The 14,580-nt window shown below is 47.5% G+C and overlaps 1 protein-coding gene across 1 annotated transcript; it reads right to left on the bottom strand.

Moving 5' to 3' along the window:
- Nucleotides 1–4,514: 4,514 nt before the first annotated feature.
- On the bottom strand, nucleotides 4,515–10,143 carry C1QC (complement C1q C chain). Its single transcript, XM_088463749.1, has 3 exons — nucleotides 10,011–10,143; nucleotides 7,866–8,027; nucleotides 4,515–5,715 (listed from the first exon to the last, which is right to left on the bottom strand). The coding sequence occupies exons 2-3, from the start codon at nucleotides 8,020–8,022 to the stop codon at nucleotides 5,159–5,161; spliced, it is 714 nt and encodes a 237-aa protein (XP_088319875.1). The 5' UTR covers nucleotides 8,023–8,027; nucleotides 10,011–10,143; the 3' UTR covers nucleotides 4,515–5,158.
- Between the last annotated feature and the right edge of the window lie 4,437 nt (nucleotides 10,144–14,580).

Genomic DNA, 14,580 nt, shown 5'->3' with positions numbered 1-14,580 from the left:
TACAAAAGACCTATTTAATATGTTAATTATCGGAAGTTGTATGGCCCCCGATAACTAACATTCTGATTCGCCGCGAGCTCCGGGGTGATTCGTCCAAAGATCAGCAAGCCCCACAATTCCTTTCACCACTACATTAGTATAAATTAAGTGCAACATTAAATAGAAATACATTGGCCCTCATTCAGAGCCGTACGCTCTGAGCAGAGCGCACGCTCTGAATGAGGGCCGGGCTCCATTTTCATGGAGCGTCCTCCTGGACGCTCGTATAGCTGTGGGTCACCACCCACAGGCTATACGACCGTGCATTTTGATGGCCGCGATGGTCGTGACCATCGCGACCATCGAAATTGCGAGCCGGAGCCTGCGGTTGAGGTTTTCAACCGCAAACTCCGGAGTGATTTTGGCTCTATCAGAGCCAAAATCACTCCCACTGACATCACTAGTGATGTCAGTGGGCCGGCTTCTGACGGGAGGCGTTCCCGTGGGAACGCCCCCGTCAGGGAGGCACGCCCCCGGCACGCCCACCAAAGGGGGCGTGCTGTCAATCAACATTGACAGCACGCCCCCTTTGATCGGACACAACGAGCGAAGGAAAGTCCTTCGCTCGTCGTGTCTGGCGCATGCGCACGACGGAGCTCCCTCCGTTGTGCGCATGCTCAGTGCAGACCATCGACCCACTTGCGAGCGGACAGCCGCTCGCGAGTGGGTCTGAATCAGGCCCATTATTGTATATTATAGATTATTATAATTGTCTGATAAATGATAATATAACTACAGTATATGTGGTGCTGTCATATCGGTAACATCTGGGATCAGTAATTAGTGTATCTGTGCACCTGATTCAGACCCGTTCGCTAGCAAGCGATCGCTCGGAGCGATGTTTTGTAAAGTGCGCATGCGTATGCATAGCAGTTTGTGTGCGTGAACTAGTCCGAGCGATCGGGAAGCGTACGCTAGCCCAGCAGAGACAGCCCAGCTGAATGAGTGACAGGAGAGGCCGTTTGTGGGTGGTAACAGGGGCAGGCCACTGGAAACGGGGGAGTGGAGGTGCGAACGCAGGCGTGCCTGAGCGTCTTAACGCCGTTTCAGAGGAGTGCATAATTACCAGGCAGCGTCATAGGACACGTCACTTGGTTGAACAAAACACTGAAGTGTTCGCAGTGCTTGCAGTAGGGTACAGTCAACCGCAAGCGCTGCGGTCAGTGCCGGTGGAACCCAATGTACCGATGGTTGTATATACTTCCTGGAGATGACGTTCACTAGTGGGCAGTTAAAGACAGGCTGGGGGGCATCTGCATACATAAAGTGACCGCATGCCTTGACGTCACTTAGCTGAATTTGCATATGCTGGGAGCGAGATTCCGCATCTAGCGAGCAGGTCTGAATCAGGCCCCGTGTTTCTACAAGTATTAACCCTCCATGTGTTTATTTGACATCACCAGGAACATCGATTACCATCGCAGCCTCACGCACTCTTGCACAGGCTCTGACCTTGCTCAGGAATTGCTAACCTCATTGCACATGAGAGCTCAGGCTGCGTATGGCATCGAAGTGCCTAATTTATGCACGCCGCTGTCACAGCGTTTAAACGCATTGACGCGCCTGCGTTTCGCTGACCACCCCCCCCACATAACCACCCCCATACGGTCACTTCCTGTCAATCATTCTGCGATGGGACTGCGTAGTCACTGCGGTCGCAGTCCCGATCGCAGTGGAGTCGTCGTGCGCGTGCACTGCGATGCATATGCATGCGCAGACCGCAACAATCGGCCGATTGCGTACGTAACTACATTTACGATCGGTAATGAATCAAGCCCTATATCCCACCTTGATTATTGTAACCCAACAGCCCACCAATCAGTGTGCTGGCACCATTTCCATCCATCCTATTCATCTTATTTACCTACCTGCCACTCTATGCCAGTCCCCAAACAAGGGCCCTGATACAGATATGTATGTAATACCGATGGTCTATGTACATAGCCGATGGTGGGGCGTCTGTGCGTGTGCAGGACTAGCTCTGTGCATGTACAGAAAGGCTTGTGCCATCACGGTCACAGTGCTCCATGAGCTGAAGCCTGATTGGCAGCCTGTGGCTGTTTGGAGGCAGGGATTTGGCCTGTTCCACAAAATGGAGGCAATGTTGCCTCTGTATTAAACTTATACTGTGTAAGGTGTGTGTGTGTGTGTTTCTTTCAACATTTCTTTACAGGTGAACTACAGATCCCAGTGTGCCCTTAATGCCCCACTTGCTGGTACTTGTGGTTCTCCAAGTACCAGCATGCCGGGGAGGCTTGCTGGGACCTGCAATTCTACTGTAAGACAATGGTTATATTCTTCTATTTTTACACTACACTAACACAATCAACCCTCCACCCACCGCCCAGTTGTGGCGGGGATAGCCCCGGGCTATCAGCTTAGGCTAGGGGTGCCCTGGAGAGGGAGACCCCTTTATTGGAGGGTTCTCCAACTTCCCAGGGATCCCTGGCCTGGGCTGACTAACGGTCAGGGCTGATGCTGTGGCTGGCGGTCCATTGATAGGGCTCCCCTGGCTGTGGCATCAGTCCCCCGTTAGAAAGGGTCCAGGGCTGGTTCTGTGAATTACAGGGAGACCCTACGCAATTTTTTTCCCTGTACTTAGTCAACCAGACCTGGGTTTGCAAAGTCCGGGGCTGGTTCCATTTTGGGGGGGACCTCACGTCAATTTGTTTTAAGTTTTAACTCTTTATTCACTTTTTACAAACAGATACATGCAGGCATCTTACTGTGTGAGAAGGAACTGCTAATGCTGAAAGTGAAAACATGAAGCAGTTCTATGCTGTCGGGGATTTGCAGTTCGGTTTGAAGTGTGATTTGCCGTTTGATTTGTACATGAACATGTAAAATTGAACAACAAATTACTTTCACAAATCGACCTAAATCGAATTCGATTTGCAAATCCAACACCAAATTGAATAATAGTAAATCTGGCAAAATCCTTGGTTTGTCTACGATTTGAGTCGGTTTCAGAAGAGATAAATCACTTTTCAAATTGACAAGCAAATCGACGTTTGATAAATTTACCGCTAGATATCTCGCAGCTGTCCTGGCAAGAGTTGGATGAAGAATTTCAGCGGACTTTACCACGGGTAAGTAAGCGGTGATGGACATTAATGATCACTTTATAAATGTGATCACTGAGAGATCTCGTGTTATGTATCCCCACTTATCTCCATATTACACCTATCATTGGGAGAGTAGGTGCCAGCAATTGTGGTCACTTTGGTAAGTGGTACTAACTAGGAATCAGAGAAACTGTGCCAAAGGTTTGTACTATATGGTTATATGGCAGAACAGGCCATGTTTCAGAGGGGTTGTAGTCAGGATCCCGGTGGGCGAAATGCCAACTGCCAGAATCCCGACACTAAAAGCCCGGCGTGGGACTAAAGATAGGCATCCAAATACCGACGCCTATCAACAGCCCCATGCCGAAATCCCGACGCCTGGCATTACGAACGTAGGTAAGTCTGGAGTCGTGTGCTGTTAGTTGTGGGGGGGAGGGTTAGGTTTAGGCACCCCCGGGGGTAGGTTAGACACCCCCTGGGAGGGTTATGTTTAGGGTGCGGGGAGAGGGGGTTAGGGTTAGGCACCCCCAAGGGAGGGTTGGGGGACGGAGAGGGGAGGGTTAAATATATTTACCAGCCGGCGTTGGAATTTTGATGTGTCGGGCTTCCAAGGTCGGTATTTGAACCGGCGGCTTTTAAGCCATCAGTATTTCATACCCAACCCGTTTCAGAGGCCTTTACGTAACCATTCTATTGTGTACCCGTATATCTGCATGTTCCTGAATTTATAGTCTATGAACAGAGCTGGGATGGCGATGACCCGTCTATTCAGCTGTCGTTTATGGTATATTTTGCTCACCCAGGCGCTAACTCCATACGGTCTGAGATTATGGGGTGAAGCCTCCTATAGGCCACTCCCTGGGGGCAGGGACCTGTGTAATGAATGACCCCTAGCACCCAGGTGCTAACTCCATACGGTCTGAGATGATGGAGAGCACCGTCGTATAGGCCACTCCCTGGGGGCAGGGACCTGTGTAATGAATGACCCCTAGCACCCAAGCGCTAACTCCATACGGTCTGAGATGATGGAGGGATGCCTCCTATAGGCCACTCCCTGGGGCAGGGACCTGTGTAATGAATGACCCTAGCACCCAGGTGCTAACTCCATACGGTCTGAGATGATGGAGAGCAGCATCCTATAGGCCACACCCTGGAGGGCAGGGACCTGTGTAATGAATGACCCCTAGCACCCAAGCGCTAACTCCATATGGTCTGAGATGATGGAGGGAAGCCTCCTATAGGCCACACCCTGGGGGCAGGGACCTGTGTAATGAATGACCCCTAGCACCCAAGCGCTAACTCCATACGGTCTGAGATGATGGAGGGAAGCCTCCTATAGGCCACTCCCTGGGGGCAGGGACCTGTGTAATGACGGACCCCTAACACCAAAAACACCAAGAACTGTGCACATTCAGATTTTATTCATAGTCAACAAAGAAAATCAGCTAAAAGAAATCAGACAGTAAGTTGTAGCTATAATAAGACATCAGTATAATGATTTATGTGATCTGGAAGTGCTGCTCTGATCTAAATAAAATATAGGAATGAAATACAGAGAAGGTCTGTAGGCTGAGGATCTTACAATCTACAGTTTGTAGTCAAAAGTGCTAAGCACACAGAATTACCATAGCTGTAGCCAGTGCTGCGCACGCGCCGGTTTTGTGAAAGTAACGGCGCATGCGCAGCACTGATTACATCGCATTAATGACAGCTTTTCAGAATAGATAGTTATAGGGTGGAGGAATGATGAATTCCTCTGGTAATTAGGTAGAACTCCATGCGAGTTCTAAACCTGATTACCTCCATCGATTTTTTAGTTATGATGAATAGGCCCCTGGGGGAGTTAGCAGGTGGTAAGTGACCAATAACTAAATGGTTTATGAATTAGGCATTATGTCCCATGCAGGACCTCAGATCTGGCCAGCTCCACCCACTTCATAGCAGACCTATCAGTAAGACCCCTGAGTCTGACAATAGCCCTGCTGGTTGTGTAAGTGCTATCGGTACCTGGCTGAAGGGCAGGACAGAGCTATGCTCTGGCCTACAGTAAGGTATTAATTTGGAAACACAAGGAACCCTGAGAAGACACTGTCACCATTGGCAGTCCCAATCATCCCATTGTAGTCGTTGACGGACAGCCACACCTCTTGGTCTTTTTGCAGCTGGGCGAGGAGCCCACCTGAGGTGACCTGCTGTTCGTTGGACATGTGGTCGCAGAAACTGGCCTTTCGTTCATTGTCTACATTTAGTGTGACACAAATGTTGGACCTGTGGGAGGCGTGATACACAAAGTAGTAGAGTCCGGCCACACGACACACAAACTTCCCTGTGGACACATTGTAGTCCCGATGGTCATTGGTGATCTCTTTACTGAATATGATGGGTGAATTTTTGGTGGGATTTTCTATCGTCTGTCTGCCCACTGTGAAGGCCGATTGGTGTTGACGCTTATGGTTGCCAGGCATCCCATTGTCACCTTTAGAGCCAACCTCTCCTTTTTCACCTGGAGGCCCAGCAGGTCCCTTAGGGCCATTTTTCCCCAGTGGGCCTGGGTGCCCTTTAATTCCTTTTTCACCTCTCACACCATCCATGGAAGAGCCTGCTGGGGCACCTGTGTAAATGATAAGATCACTTTAGAATAACACTCATTACTCCAGGTTCCAGCTATAGTACATACATCATGTGTAGACTTTCCTCAGGTACCTGTGAGGGCTCCTCCATTTTATTCTCCTCATCAGGTCTGACTGCCAACATTTCTATTTACAGAATTCCAGAACATGACAATATGGAGACGTATGCTCTTTCCCTCTGTATATGTCTACTAGAGATGTCGTTTATATCCTGGTTGTCGGGATGCTGGCGCTCAGAATGCGGGCGCTGGAATTTCGACACCAGTCACAGTCCTGGCACCGGCACCCATACAGTAAGTATTGGGGTTAGATTTAGGTACTAGGGGGAGGGTTAGGATTAGGCTGCGGAGGGGGGGGGTTAGGTTTAGGCTGTGGCAGGAAGGGTGAGGGTACTTACTGACAGGTGTTGGTACCCTAACCCAGGGCCTGATTCAGTAAGGATCTCAACTGCGACTGCAATAGCAATTACACACGCAGTCTCACTGTGATAGTATACTAATCCATTGCGATCGCTATGCCTTTTAGCAAGACTGCAAAGTGCAAAATCATAGGTACTACTATCGAAGCCTCACGCACACTTGCACAGGCTCTGACCTTACTCAGGAATTGCTAACCTCATCGCACACTATGAGTCCTCAGACTGCGTACGGCATCGCAGTGGCTAATTTATGCACGCCCCTGCACCCCTGCAACGGCGTTCAAATGCCCTGGTACGCCTGGGTTTCGCTGACCACCCCTCGTCACCACCCACAAACGGCACTTCTTGTCAATGACTCTGCGATGGGTCTGCATAGTCACCGCAGTCCCGATCGCAGTGCTCGGTACACGTATGTGCACTGCGCTAAATACACCTGCGCAGAATGCAACAATCGGCCAATTGCGTGCGTAATCGCAGTTGCAATCGGTAGTGAATCAGGCCCCCTGTCGGGATGCCGGCGTCAGGATTGATATTTTTCCTATATTTACATATGTTTACCTCAGATACAGTATATGAGATGTAGGAGAAAGAGAGGGGGAGAGAGAGAGAGAGAGGGAGGGAGAAGGGGAGAGAGTGAAATAGAGAAAGGGAGGGAGAGGGGGAGAGAGGGAGAAGGGGAGAGAGAGAGAGAGAGAGGGAGGGAGAGGGAGAGAGGGAGGGAGAGAGAGAGGGAGAGAGAGAGGGAGGGAGAGGGGAGGAGAGTGAGAGAGGGGGAGAGAGAAAGGGAGGGAGGGAGGGAGAGAGAGGGGGAGAGGGAGGGAGAGAGGGGGAGAGAGGGAGCGAGAGAGAGAGAGGGAGGGAGTGAGAGGGAGGTAGAGAGGGGTGAGAGAGAGAGAGGGAGAGAGGGGGAGAGAGAAGAGAGAGGGAGAGAGAGGGAGGGAGAGCGGTGGAGAGAGAGAGGGGGAGAGAGAGGGAGAGAGGGAGGGAGAGGGAGGGAGAGAGGGGGAGAGAGAGAGGGAGAGAGGGGGAGAGAGGGAGGGGGAGAGAGTGACAGAGAGAGGGGGAGAGGATGGAGAGAGAGCACGAGAGAGAGAGACCGAGACCCATTTGTCCTCAGGTACTAGCCTGTTAGTTGCAGGAACCAGGCCAATTTTGGCAATTTAGCAAGAAGCAGTAATAACTTAAAAGGCAAAACCAGGTTGGCCGGAATTACACCGTTGCTTGCAACTAGCAGGCGATTACATATAGGCCAGATAGAGAGAGACTGTGACAATAGGAGGTGCTGATTCTATCCTGGAGATTGGGGTCTCCATGTATCGCGCAGACAGTTATTGGGCTCCTCATAATAAGACAGAAAGAAATGAGGTCAGAGGCCCTGAGGTTCTTTTTCTTGTTTCAGAGTCTCCCTGTACCGTTCCCTAATTGATGCTAAGCTTATCACTTCATGTCACCTAGCGCTCACTAATGCTCTCAGGAAGCACCTTGTGTCTTCATGCTATGATAAGTACCTACTTCAATCCCCGCCATACATTCACCTACACATAATAAGCTGTTCATGGGGGAATTTTACTTCATGGATCATTGCAGACATGAAAACAACCAAGATGGCGGCTGCTCCTCACACAGTCATTACATATGCAGTGTCAGACATGGCATACCTCCGGATTTCCCGGATCCGGCACATTTCATAGCATCAGATTAATATGAGCTTACCTCTCTCCCCCTTGGCTCCTTTCTGGCCATCCCGCCCATCTCTCCCTGGTATCCCGGGAATTCCCGGCAGACCCGGCGTGGCCGACACGCATGGAGATTCTTCACTCTTCACCAAGGCGAGAAGAGCCAGGATAACAAGCCCAGTTCCCAGCATCATCTTGTCTGTAAAGAAAGACACTGGGGCTCATTCACACAATAAAAATGTGCGCTGCGATTGGTTTTATACCCCACGTCTATACAGAGAGTTTCCACCGTACATCTGCTGGGCCAATCTGCCTCATCATTTGCCCGGAGTTACTGTACAGCTGCGCCCTCATACATCTACCCTCAATACGCCACACAGCGCAACTTGTCTGGCGTGAGTGAGCCGCCAGGTGCTGAGCTACTCTGCTAGCGTCGCGCATTAACAGACAGTGCTGATTCATTTGTTATGCGACACTTGTATAACTGCGCAACGCCTGGCGCTAGCAGAGTCTCGCGGGACCTGGCACACCGAGAGGGGCTTCTTAGAGCGACTGCAGCAAAAATGTGTAATGACACTTCTGTAGGTAAAAGAACAGTCGCTGTCTCATTCACTTCACATCTTGCTAAATTTACCATGGTCCTCATATAGGGCATCCCGCATCTTATCGGGTACATACCGCAGTTAATAACCATGGCATGTACCTAGAAATGCGAATAAAATGGTAAAGGACAGCTCTCCACCATAAGAGCTGCGCTTTGCGATACCCTCGAATAGAAACTGCCACACAAAACACTTTTTAGTACATTTCCCCGTTAAGAGTTAAACAGAGATATTTCTGGCTGCATTCAGCGGTATGCAGTACCGCCATCTTTTCTGTTGGTACTCCAGAGTACGCAGTACCGCCATCTTTTCTGTAGGTACTCCAGAGTACGCCATACCGCCATCTTTTCTGTTGGTACTCCAGAGTACGCAGTACCGCCATCTTTTCTGTTGGTACTCCAGAGTACGCAGTACCACCATCTTTTCTGTTGGTACTCCAGATTACGCCGTACTGCCATCTTTTCTGTTGGTACTCCAGAGTACGCAGTACTGCCATCTTTTCTGTTGGTACTCCAGAGTACGCAGTACCACCATCTTTTCTGTTGGTACTCCAGATTACGCCGTACTGCCATCTTTTCTGTTGGTACTCCAGAGTATGCAGTACTGCCATCTTTTCTGTTGGTACTCCAGAGTACGCAGTACCACCATCTTTTCTGTTGGTACTCCAGATTACGCCGTACAGCCATCTTTTCTGGTGGTAGTAAATATTCACGTGAATGCTCGATAATATATTATTGTGTATAATTAGGACAAGGTGACTTCTGAATTTATTACTATCACTGCCAAGCAGCATTTCTAGGTCACACAGGGTGTAGTATATATTCTTGTACACCTAAAGATGAGTCTTATACCACATATACATGTGAGAGCGCCTTGTGCATCCTTTCCTACGTATATTCTCAGGGCACATGTGTCCAACTCATGACAAGGAGAGAAGTCTTATACATGGAGTACTCATAACCGGAAGCGAGGATAGCCCTGTCTCCAGGTGCTCAGACCGGTCTCCTCATGCCCAGCCAGTCACACCTGTATATTACAGCGCTCAGGGCATAGCCACCCTCATACGGGCAACGCCCACTGTCTTCACATGCAGGACAGGATGGCACAATTTCTTCTCCATTACAGAGATCATCTCAGCTCTTCTCCTAATATAGAGCAACACAACCCCCCCTTCAACCCACCACCAGCACTATGCCAAATAATTATCCCAGTCAAGAGACAGAATAATCATTGCCAGCTCTCAGAAGGTTTTCTCAGGGTGAGCTGACTTTGGGGGAGATTTATCAAAGCTTGCAGAGAGATAAAGTACCAACCAACCAGCTCCTAACTGTCAGTTTTCAAACACAGCCTGTAACAAGACAGCTAGGAGCTGATTGGTTGGTACTTTATCTCTCCCCAAGCTTTGATAAATCTTCCCCGATAGCTCTGACCTCTGTGCTGATTATGAAGGGTCACAAATAATATTCAGGTTTCCTATGCACTGATCTGAGGGACAGAGAACAAAGCTTAAAAATAATGAATCTCTGGCAGATTGTCTGACGGTCTGATATTTAGTTTTTATGCGTTCAGCGTGTACTCACCTCACCCAGTAAGTCAGTGGGGATCTGCCAAAGTGACGGACAGCTCTATGTGGGTCGGGAATTCATGAGACAGATTCTGCAAGAATTTCCTGCACAGGACCAAGTGGTCACTTTCCGTACAGAAGAAGAAAGTGAGGTTTCAGATCCCGTATTTTCATCTCTCACTTATTGTCCCCCATCAGCGGTAGCCCAGAAACCAGGGGGTGATGGCTCTGGCAACTTTCTCTTCTGCTTTCTGCATCCGGGACAGAAATTGTCCTTTCACTTCTTAGACAATAACTCACAGCTCAGCTGCTTATTTATGGAAGGGAAACTTTCCCTCTATCTAGTTCTCCTTTCTAGGAAGAGGCCTGAGGTGTCTCCCTGCCCAACACCCAGACCTGGCTCCTAGACCTGCACACTAACCTCATGGAGATAGACAACATACAGACAGGAGGCCTCAGCCTGTCCATGGTGTAAATTCACCTATAGATCCCATACAGTAGGATGTACAACACAGACTATACTCATATGAAGATGTAGGATAGGGGCAAAGTCTGAGCACCCACCTCCATTGTCCACAGCACTCCTCATCATTTTGCCAGCACTGTGCCCAAAAATTACTCCAGTACTTATCACACATCATTATACCAGCACTGTGCCCAATAATTACACCGGTACTTATCACACATCGTTATACCAGCACTTTGCCCAATAATTACACAGGTACTTATAACACATCATTATATCACCACTGTGCCCAATAATTAGTGTGATAGTACTTCCCACACATCATTATACCAGCACTGTGCCCAATAATTACACCGGTACTTATCACATATCGTTATACCAGCACTTTGCCCAATAATTACACAGGTACTTATAACACATCATTATATCAGCACTGTGCCCAATAATTACTGTGATAGTACTTCCCACACATCATTATACCAGCACTGTGCCCAATAATTACACCGGTACTTATAACACATCATTATATCAGCACTGTGCCCAATAATTACTGTGATAGTACTTCCCACACATCATTATACCAGCTCTGTGCCCAATAATTACACCGGTACTTATCACACATCATTATACCAGCACTGTGCCCAATAATTACACTGGTACTTATCACACATCATTATACCAGCACTGTGCCCAATAATTATACCGGTACTTATCACACATCATTATACCAGCACTGTGTCCAATAATTACTCTGGTACTTATCACACATCATTATACCTGCACTGTGCCCAATAATTACTCCAGTACTTATCACACATCATTATACCAGCACTGTGCCCAATAATTACTCCAGTACTTATCACACATCATTATACCAGCACTGTGCCCAATAATTACTCTGGTACTTATCACACATCATTATACCTGCAATGTGCCCAATAATTACTCTGATATTTCCCACACATCATTATACCAGCACTGTGCCCAATAATTACACCGGTACTTATCACATATCGTTATACCAGCACTGTGCCCAATAATTACTGTGATAGTACTTCCCACACATCATTATACCAGCACTGTGCCCAATAATTACACTGGCACTTATAACTAATCATTATACCAGCAATGTGCCCAATAATTACACCGGTACTTATCACACATCATTATACCAGCACTGTGCCCAATAATCACACCGGTACTTATCACACATCATTATACCAGCACTGTGCCCAATAAGTACTGTGATAGTACTTCCCACACATCATTATACCAGCACTGTGCCCAATAATTACACTGGCACTTATCACACATCATTATACCAGCACTTTGCCCAATAATTACACCGGTACTTATAAAACATCATTATACCAGTACTGTGCCCAATAATTACTGTGATAGTACTTCCCACACATCATTATACCAGCACTGTGCCCAAAAATTACACTGGCACTTATAACAAATCATTATACCAGCAATGTGCCCAATAATTACTCCAGTAATTATCACACATCATTATACCAGCACTGTGCCCAATAATTACTCTGGTACTTATCGCACATCATTATACCAGCACTGTGCCCAATAATTACTCTGGTACTTATCACACATCATTATACCAGCACTGTGCCCAATAATTACTCTGATAGTACTTCCTGCACATCGTTATACCAGCACTGTGCCTCCTAATTACTCTGATAGTAATTCTTGCACATTATTATACCAGCACTGTGCCTCCTAATTACTCTTAGTATTTCCCACACATCATTATACCAACACTGTGCCCTCTAATTACTCAGATAGTACTTCCCGCACATCATTATACCAGCACTGTGCCTCCTAATTACTCTGATAGTACTTCTCGCACATTATTATACCAGGACTGTGCCTCCTAATTACTCTAATAGTACTTCCCGCACATCATTATACCAGCACTGTGCCCTTTAATTACTCTGGTACTTCCCACGCATCATTATACCAGCACTGTGCCCCCTAATTACTCTGATAGTACTTCTCGCACATTATTATACCAGCACTGTGCCCCCTAATTCCTCTGATAGTACTTCCCACACATCATTATACCAGCACTGTGCCATCTAATTACTCAGATAGTACTTCCCGCACATCATTATACCAGCACTGTGCCTCCTAATTACTCTGATAGTACTTCCCACACATCATTATACCAGCACTGTGCCCTTTAATTACTCTGGTACTTCGCACACATCATTATACCAGCACTGTGCCCCCTAATTACTCAGATAGTACTTCCCACACATCATTATACCAGCACTGTGCCCTTTAATTACTCTGGTACTTTGCACACATCATTATACCAGCACTGTGCCCCCTAATTACTCAGATAGTACTTCCCACACATCATTATACCAGCACTGTGCCTCCTAATTACTCAGATAGTACTTCCCACACATCATTATACCAGCACTGTGCCCTCTAATTACTCTGGTACGTCCCACTCATCATTATACCAGCACTATGCCCTCTAATTACTCAGATAGTACTTCCCACACATCATTATACCAGCACTGTGCCCTCTAATTACTCAGATAGTATTTCCCACACATCATTATACCAGCACTGTGCCTCCTAGTTACTCTGATAGTACTTCCCACACATCATTATACCAGCACTGTGCCCTCTAATTACTCTGATAGTCCTTTGCGCACATTATTACATCAGCGCTGTGCCCACTAATTACTCTGATAAGTCTTGGACATTATTATACCAGCACTGGGCCCCCTAATTACTTCCTACACATCATTATACCAGCTCTGTGCCCACTAATTACTCTGGTACTTCCTATATTTCATTATACCAGCACTGTGCCTCCTAATTACTCTGGTACTTCATATATTTCTTTATACCAGCACTGTGCCCCCTAATTGCTCTGGTTCTTCCTATATTTAATTATACCAGCACTGGGGCCCCTAATTACTCTGGTTCTTCCTACACATCATTATACCAGCACTGGGGGCACCTTGCACAGACCCACTGGCAGCAACATACGCGCTCATGGGTTACTGTAGAGAGATTCAGGAAGCAGTGACCCTGGAAAAGGCCTTTTCCTCTGATAATGCTGCCAGGAGGAAGGATAAGTACTTGTTTGGACGTTTCAGGGACTGTCGCCATAGTGAGTGACCCTCAGTGGTAATGTACAGTGTATGGGGAGGATGATCCCAGAACCTACAGATAACATGTTCTCAGCTGGAAATTTCAGGCAGAAATCCATCTTGCAGCCCCTTGAAGCCCATTCTTAGAGGGAAACATGTAGACAGGTGCACACATTACATTAACTGACAGGACCATGGGTGTGGGCTGTGGGGTTAGGTAGTGATGGTGGAGATAATATTTGGTATATACAGGAAGCAGGAGGTAATGAATAGGGAAATCTCATTTGCAATTACCCATTGATACCTAGGGGGTAAATTTAATAAGAATCGAGTTTGGTCGAGTTTTATTTTTTTTTTAAAACACTTTTTACTTTGCCGAAACTGGAATGAGTTTTCCGTTTTTCAACTTTGCAAATTTACTAAGAAGTGAGTTTAGGTGAAAGTGACTTTTCCGATGGTAAAGTAGATCGAGATTTCTTCCCCTAGTTGCGAGTTTAGATGAGATTACTCACCCGAGATTGTAGTGTTTTCTCTCTGCCAAACTCACCCAAACAAGCAGCCTGCACATGTCAGTGAGATATTTGAAGACTGCTTGTGTTGTACCACTAAAAAACGGGTTAAAAAATAATAATAAAATGACGTAGGGTCCCCCCCAAAAGCATAACCAGCCCCGGACTTGCCAGCCAGTCCTGGTTCCTAAAATTATGGGCAACAAAACGAGTGGGGTTTCACCGTAATTTAGGAACCAGCACCAGGCTGCAGGGCCAATCCTGGTTTTAAATATAGGGGGATAAAAATTGCGTAGGGGCCCCCCTATATGTAAAACCAGCACCAGACCCAAACTGACCAGGGTGTAATGCCACAGCCAGGAGACCCTATTACCAGGTCTCCAGGGCCAAAGCGTTCTCACCCCAGGCCGGTCAGGCCAAGCCAGGGATCTCAAGGGAGGTTGGGACTGTCACAAGAAGGGGTCTCCCCTCTCCAAAAAC

Source organism: Taudactylus pleione, unplaced genomic scaffold (genome assembly GCF_031769625.1).
Source record: "Taudactylus pleione unplaced genomic scaffold, aTauple2 ptg001441l, whole genome shotgun sequence".
Taxonomy (NCBI): domain Eukaryota; kingdom Metazoa; phylum Chordata; class Amphibia; order Anura; family Myobatrachidae; genus Taudactylus; species Taudactylus pleione.
The sequence above is the reverse complement of the archived record's forward strand: the minus strand, read 5'-3'. Positions and strand labels throughout refer to the sequence as shown.

Excerpts from the sequence above, each read along its gene's own strand:
- C1QC (XM_088463749.1), bottom strand. The coding sequence starts at position 8,022 with ATGATGCTGGGAACTGGGCTTGTTATCCTGGCTCTTCTCGCCTTGGTG. Across the intron at positions 5,716-7,865 it reads AGGAGCCAAGGGGGAGAGAG|GTGCCCCAGCAGGCTCTTCC; the intron begins GTAAGCTCATAT and ends TCATTTACACAG.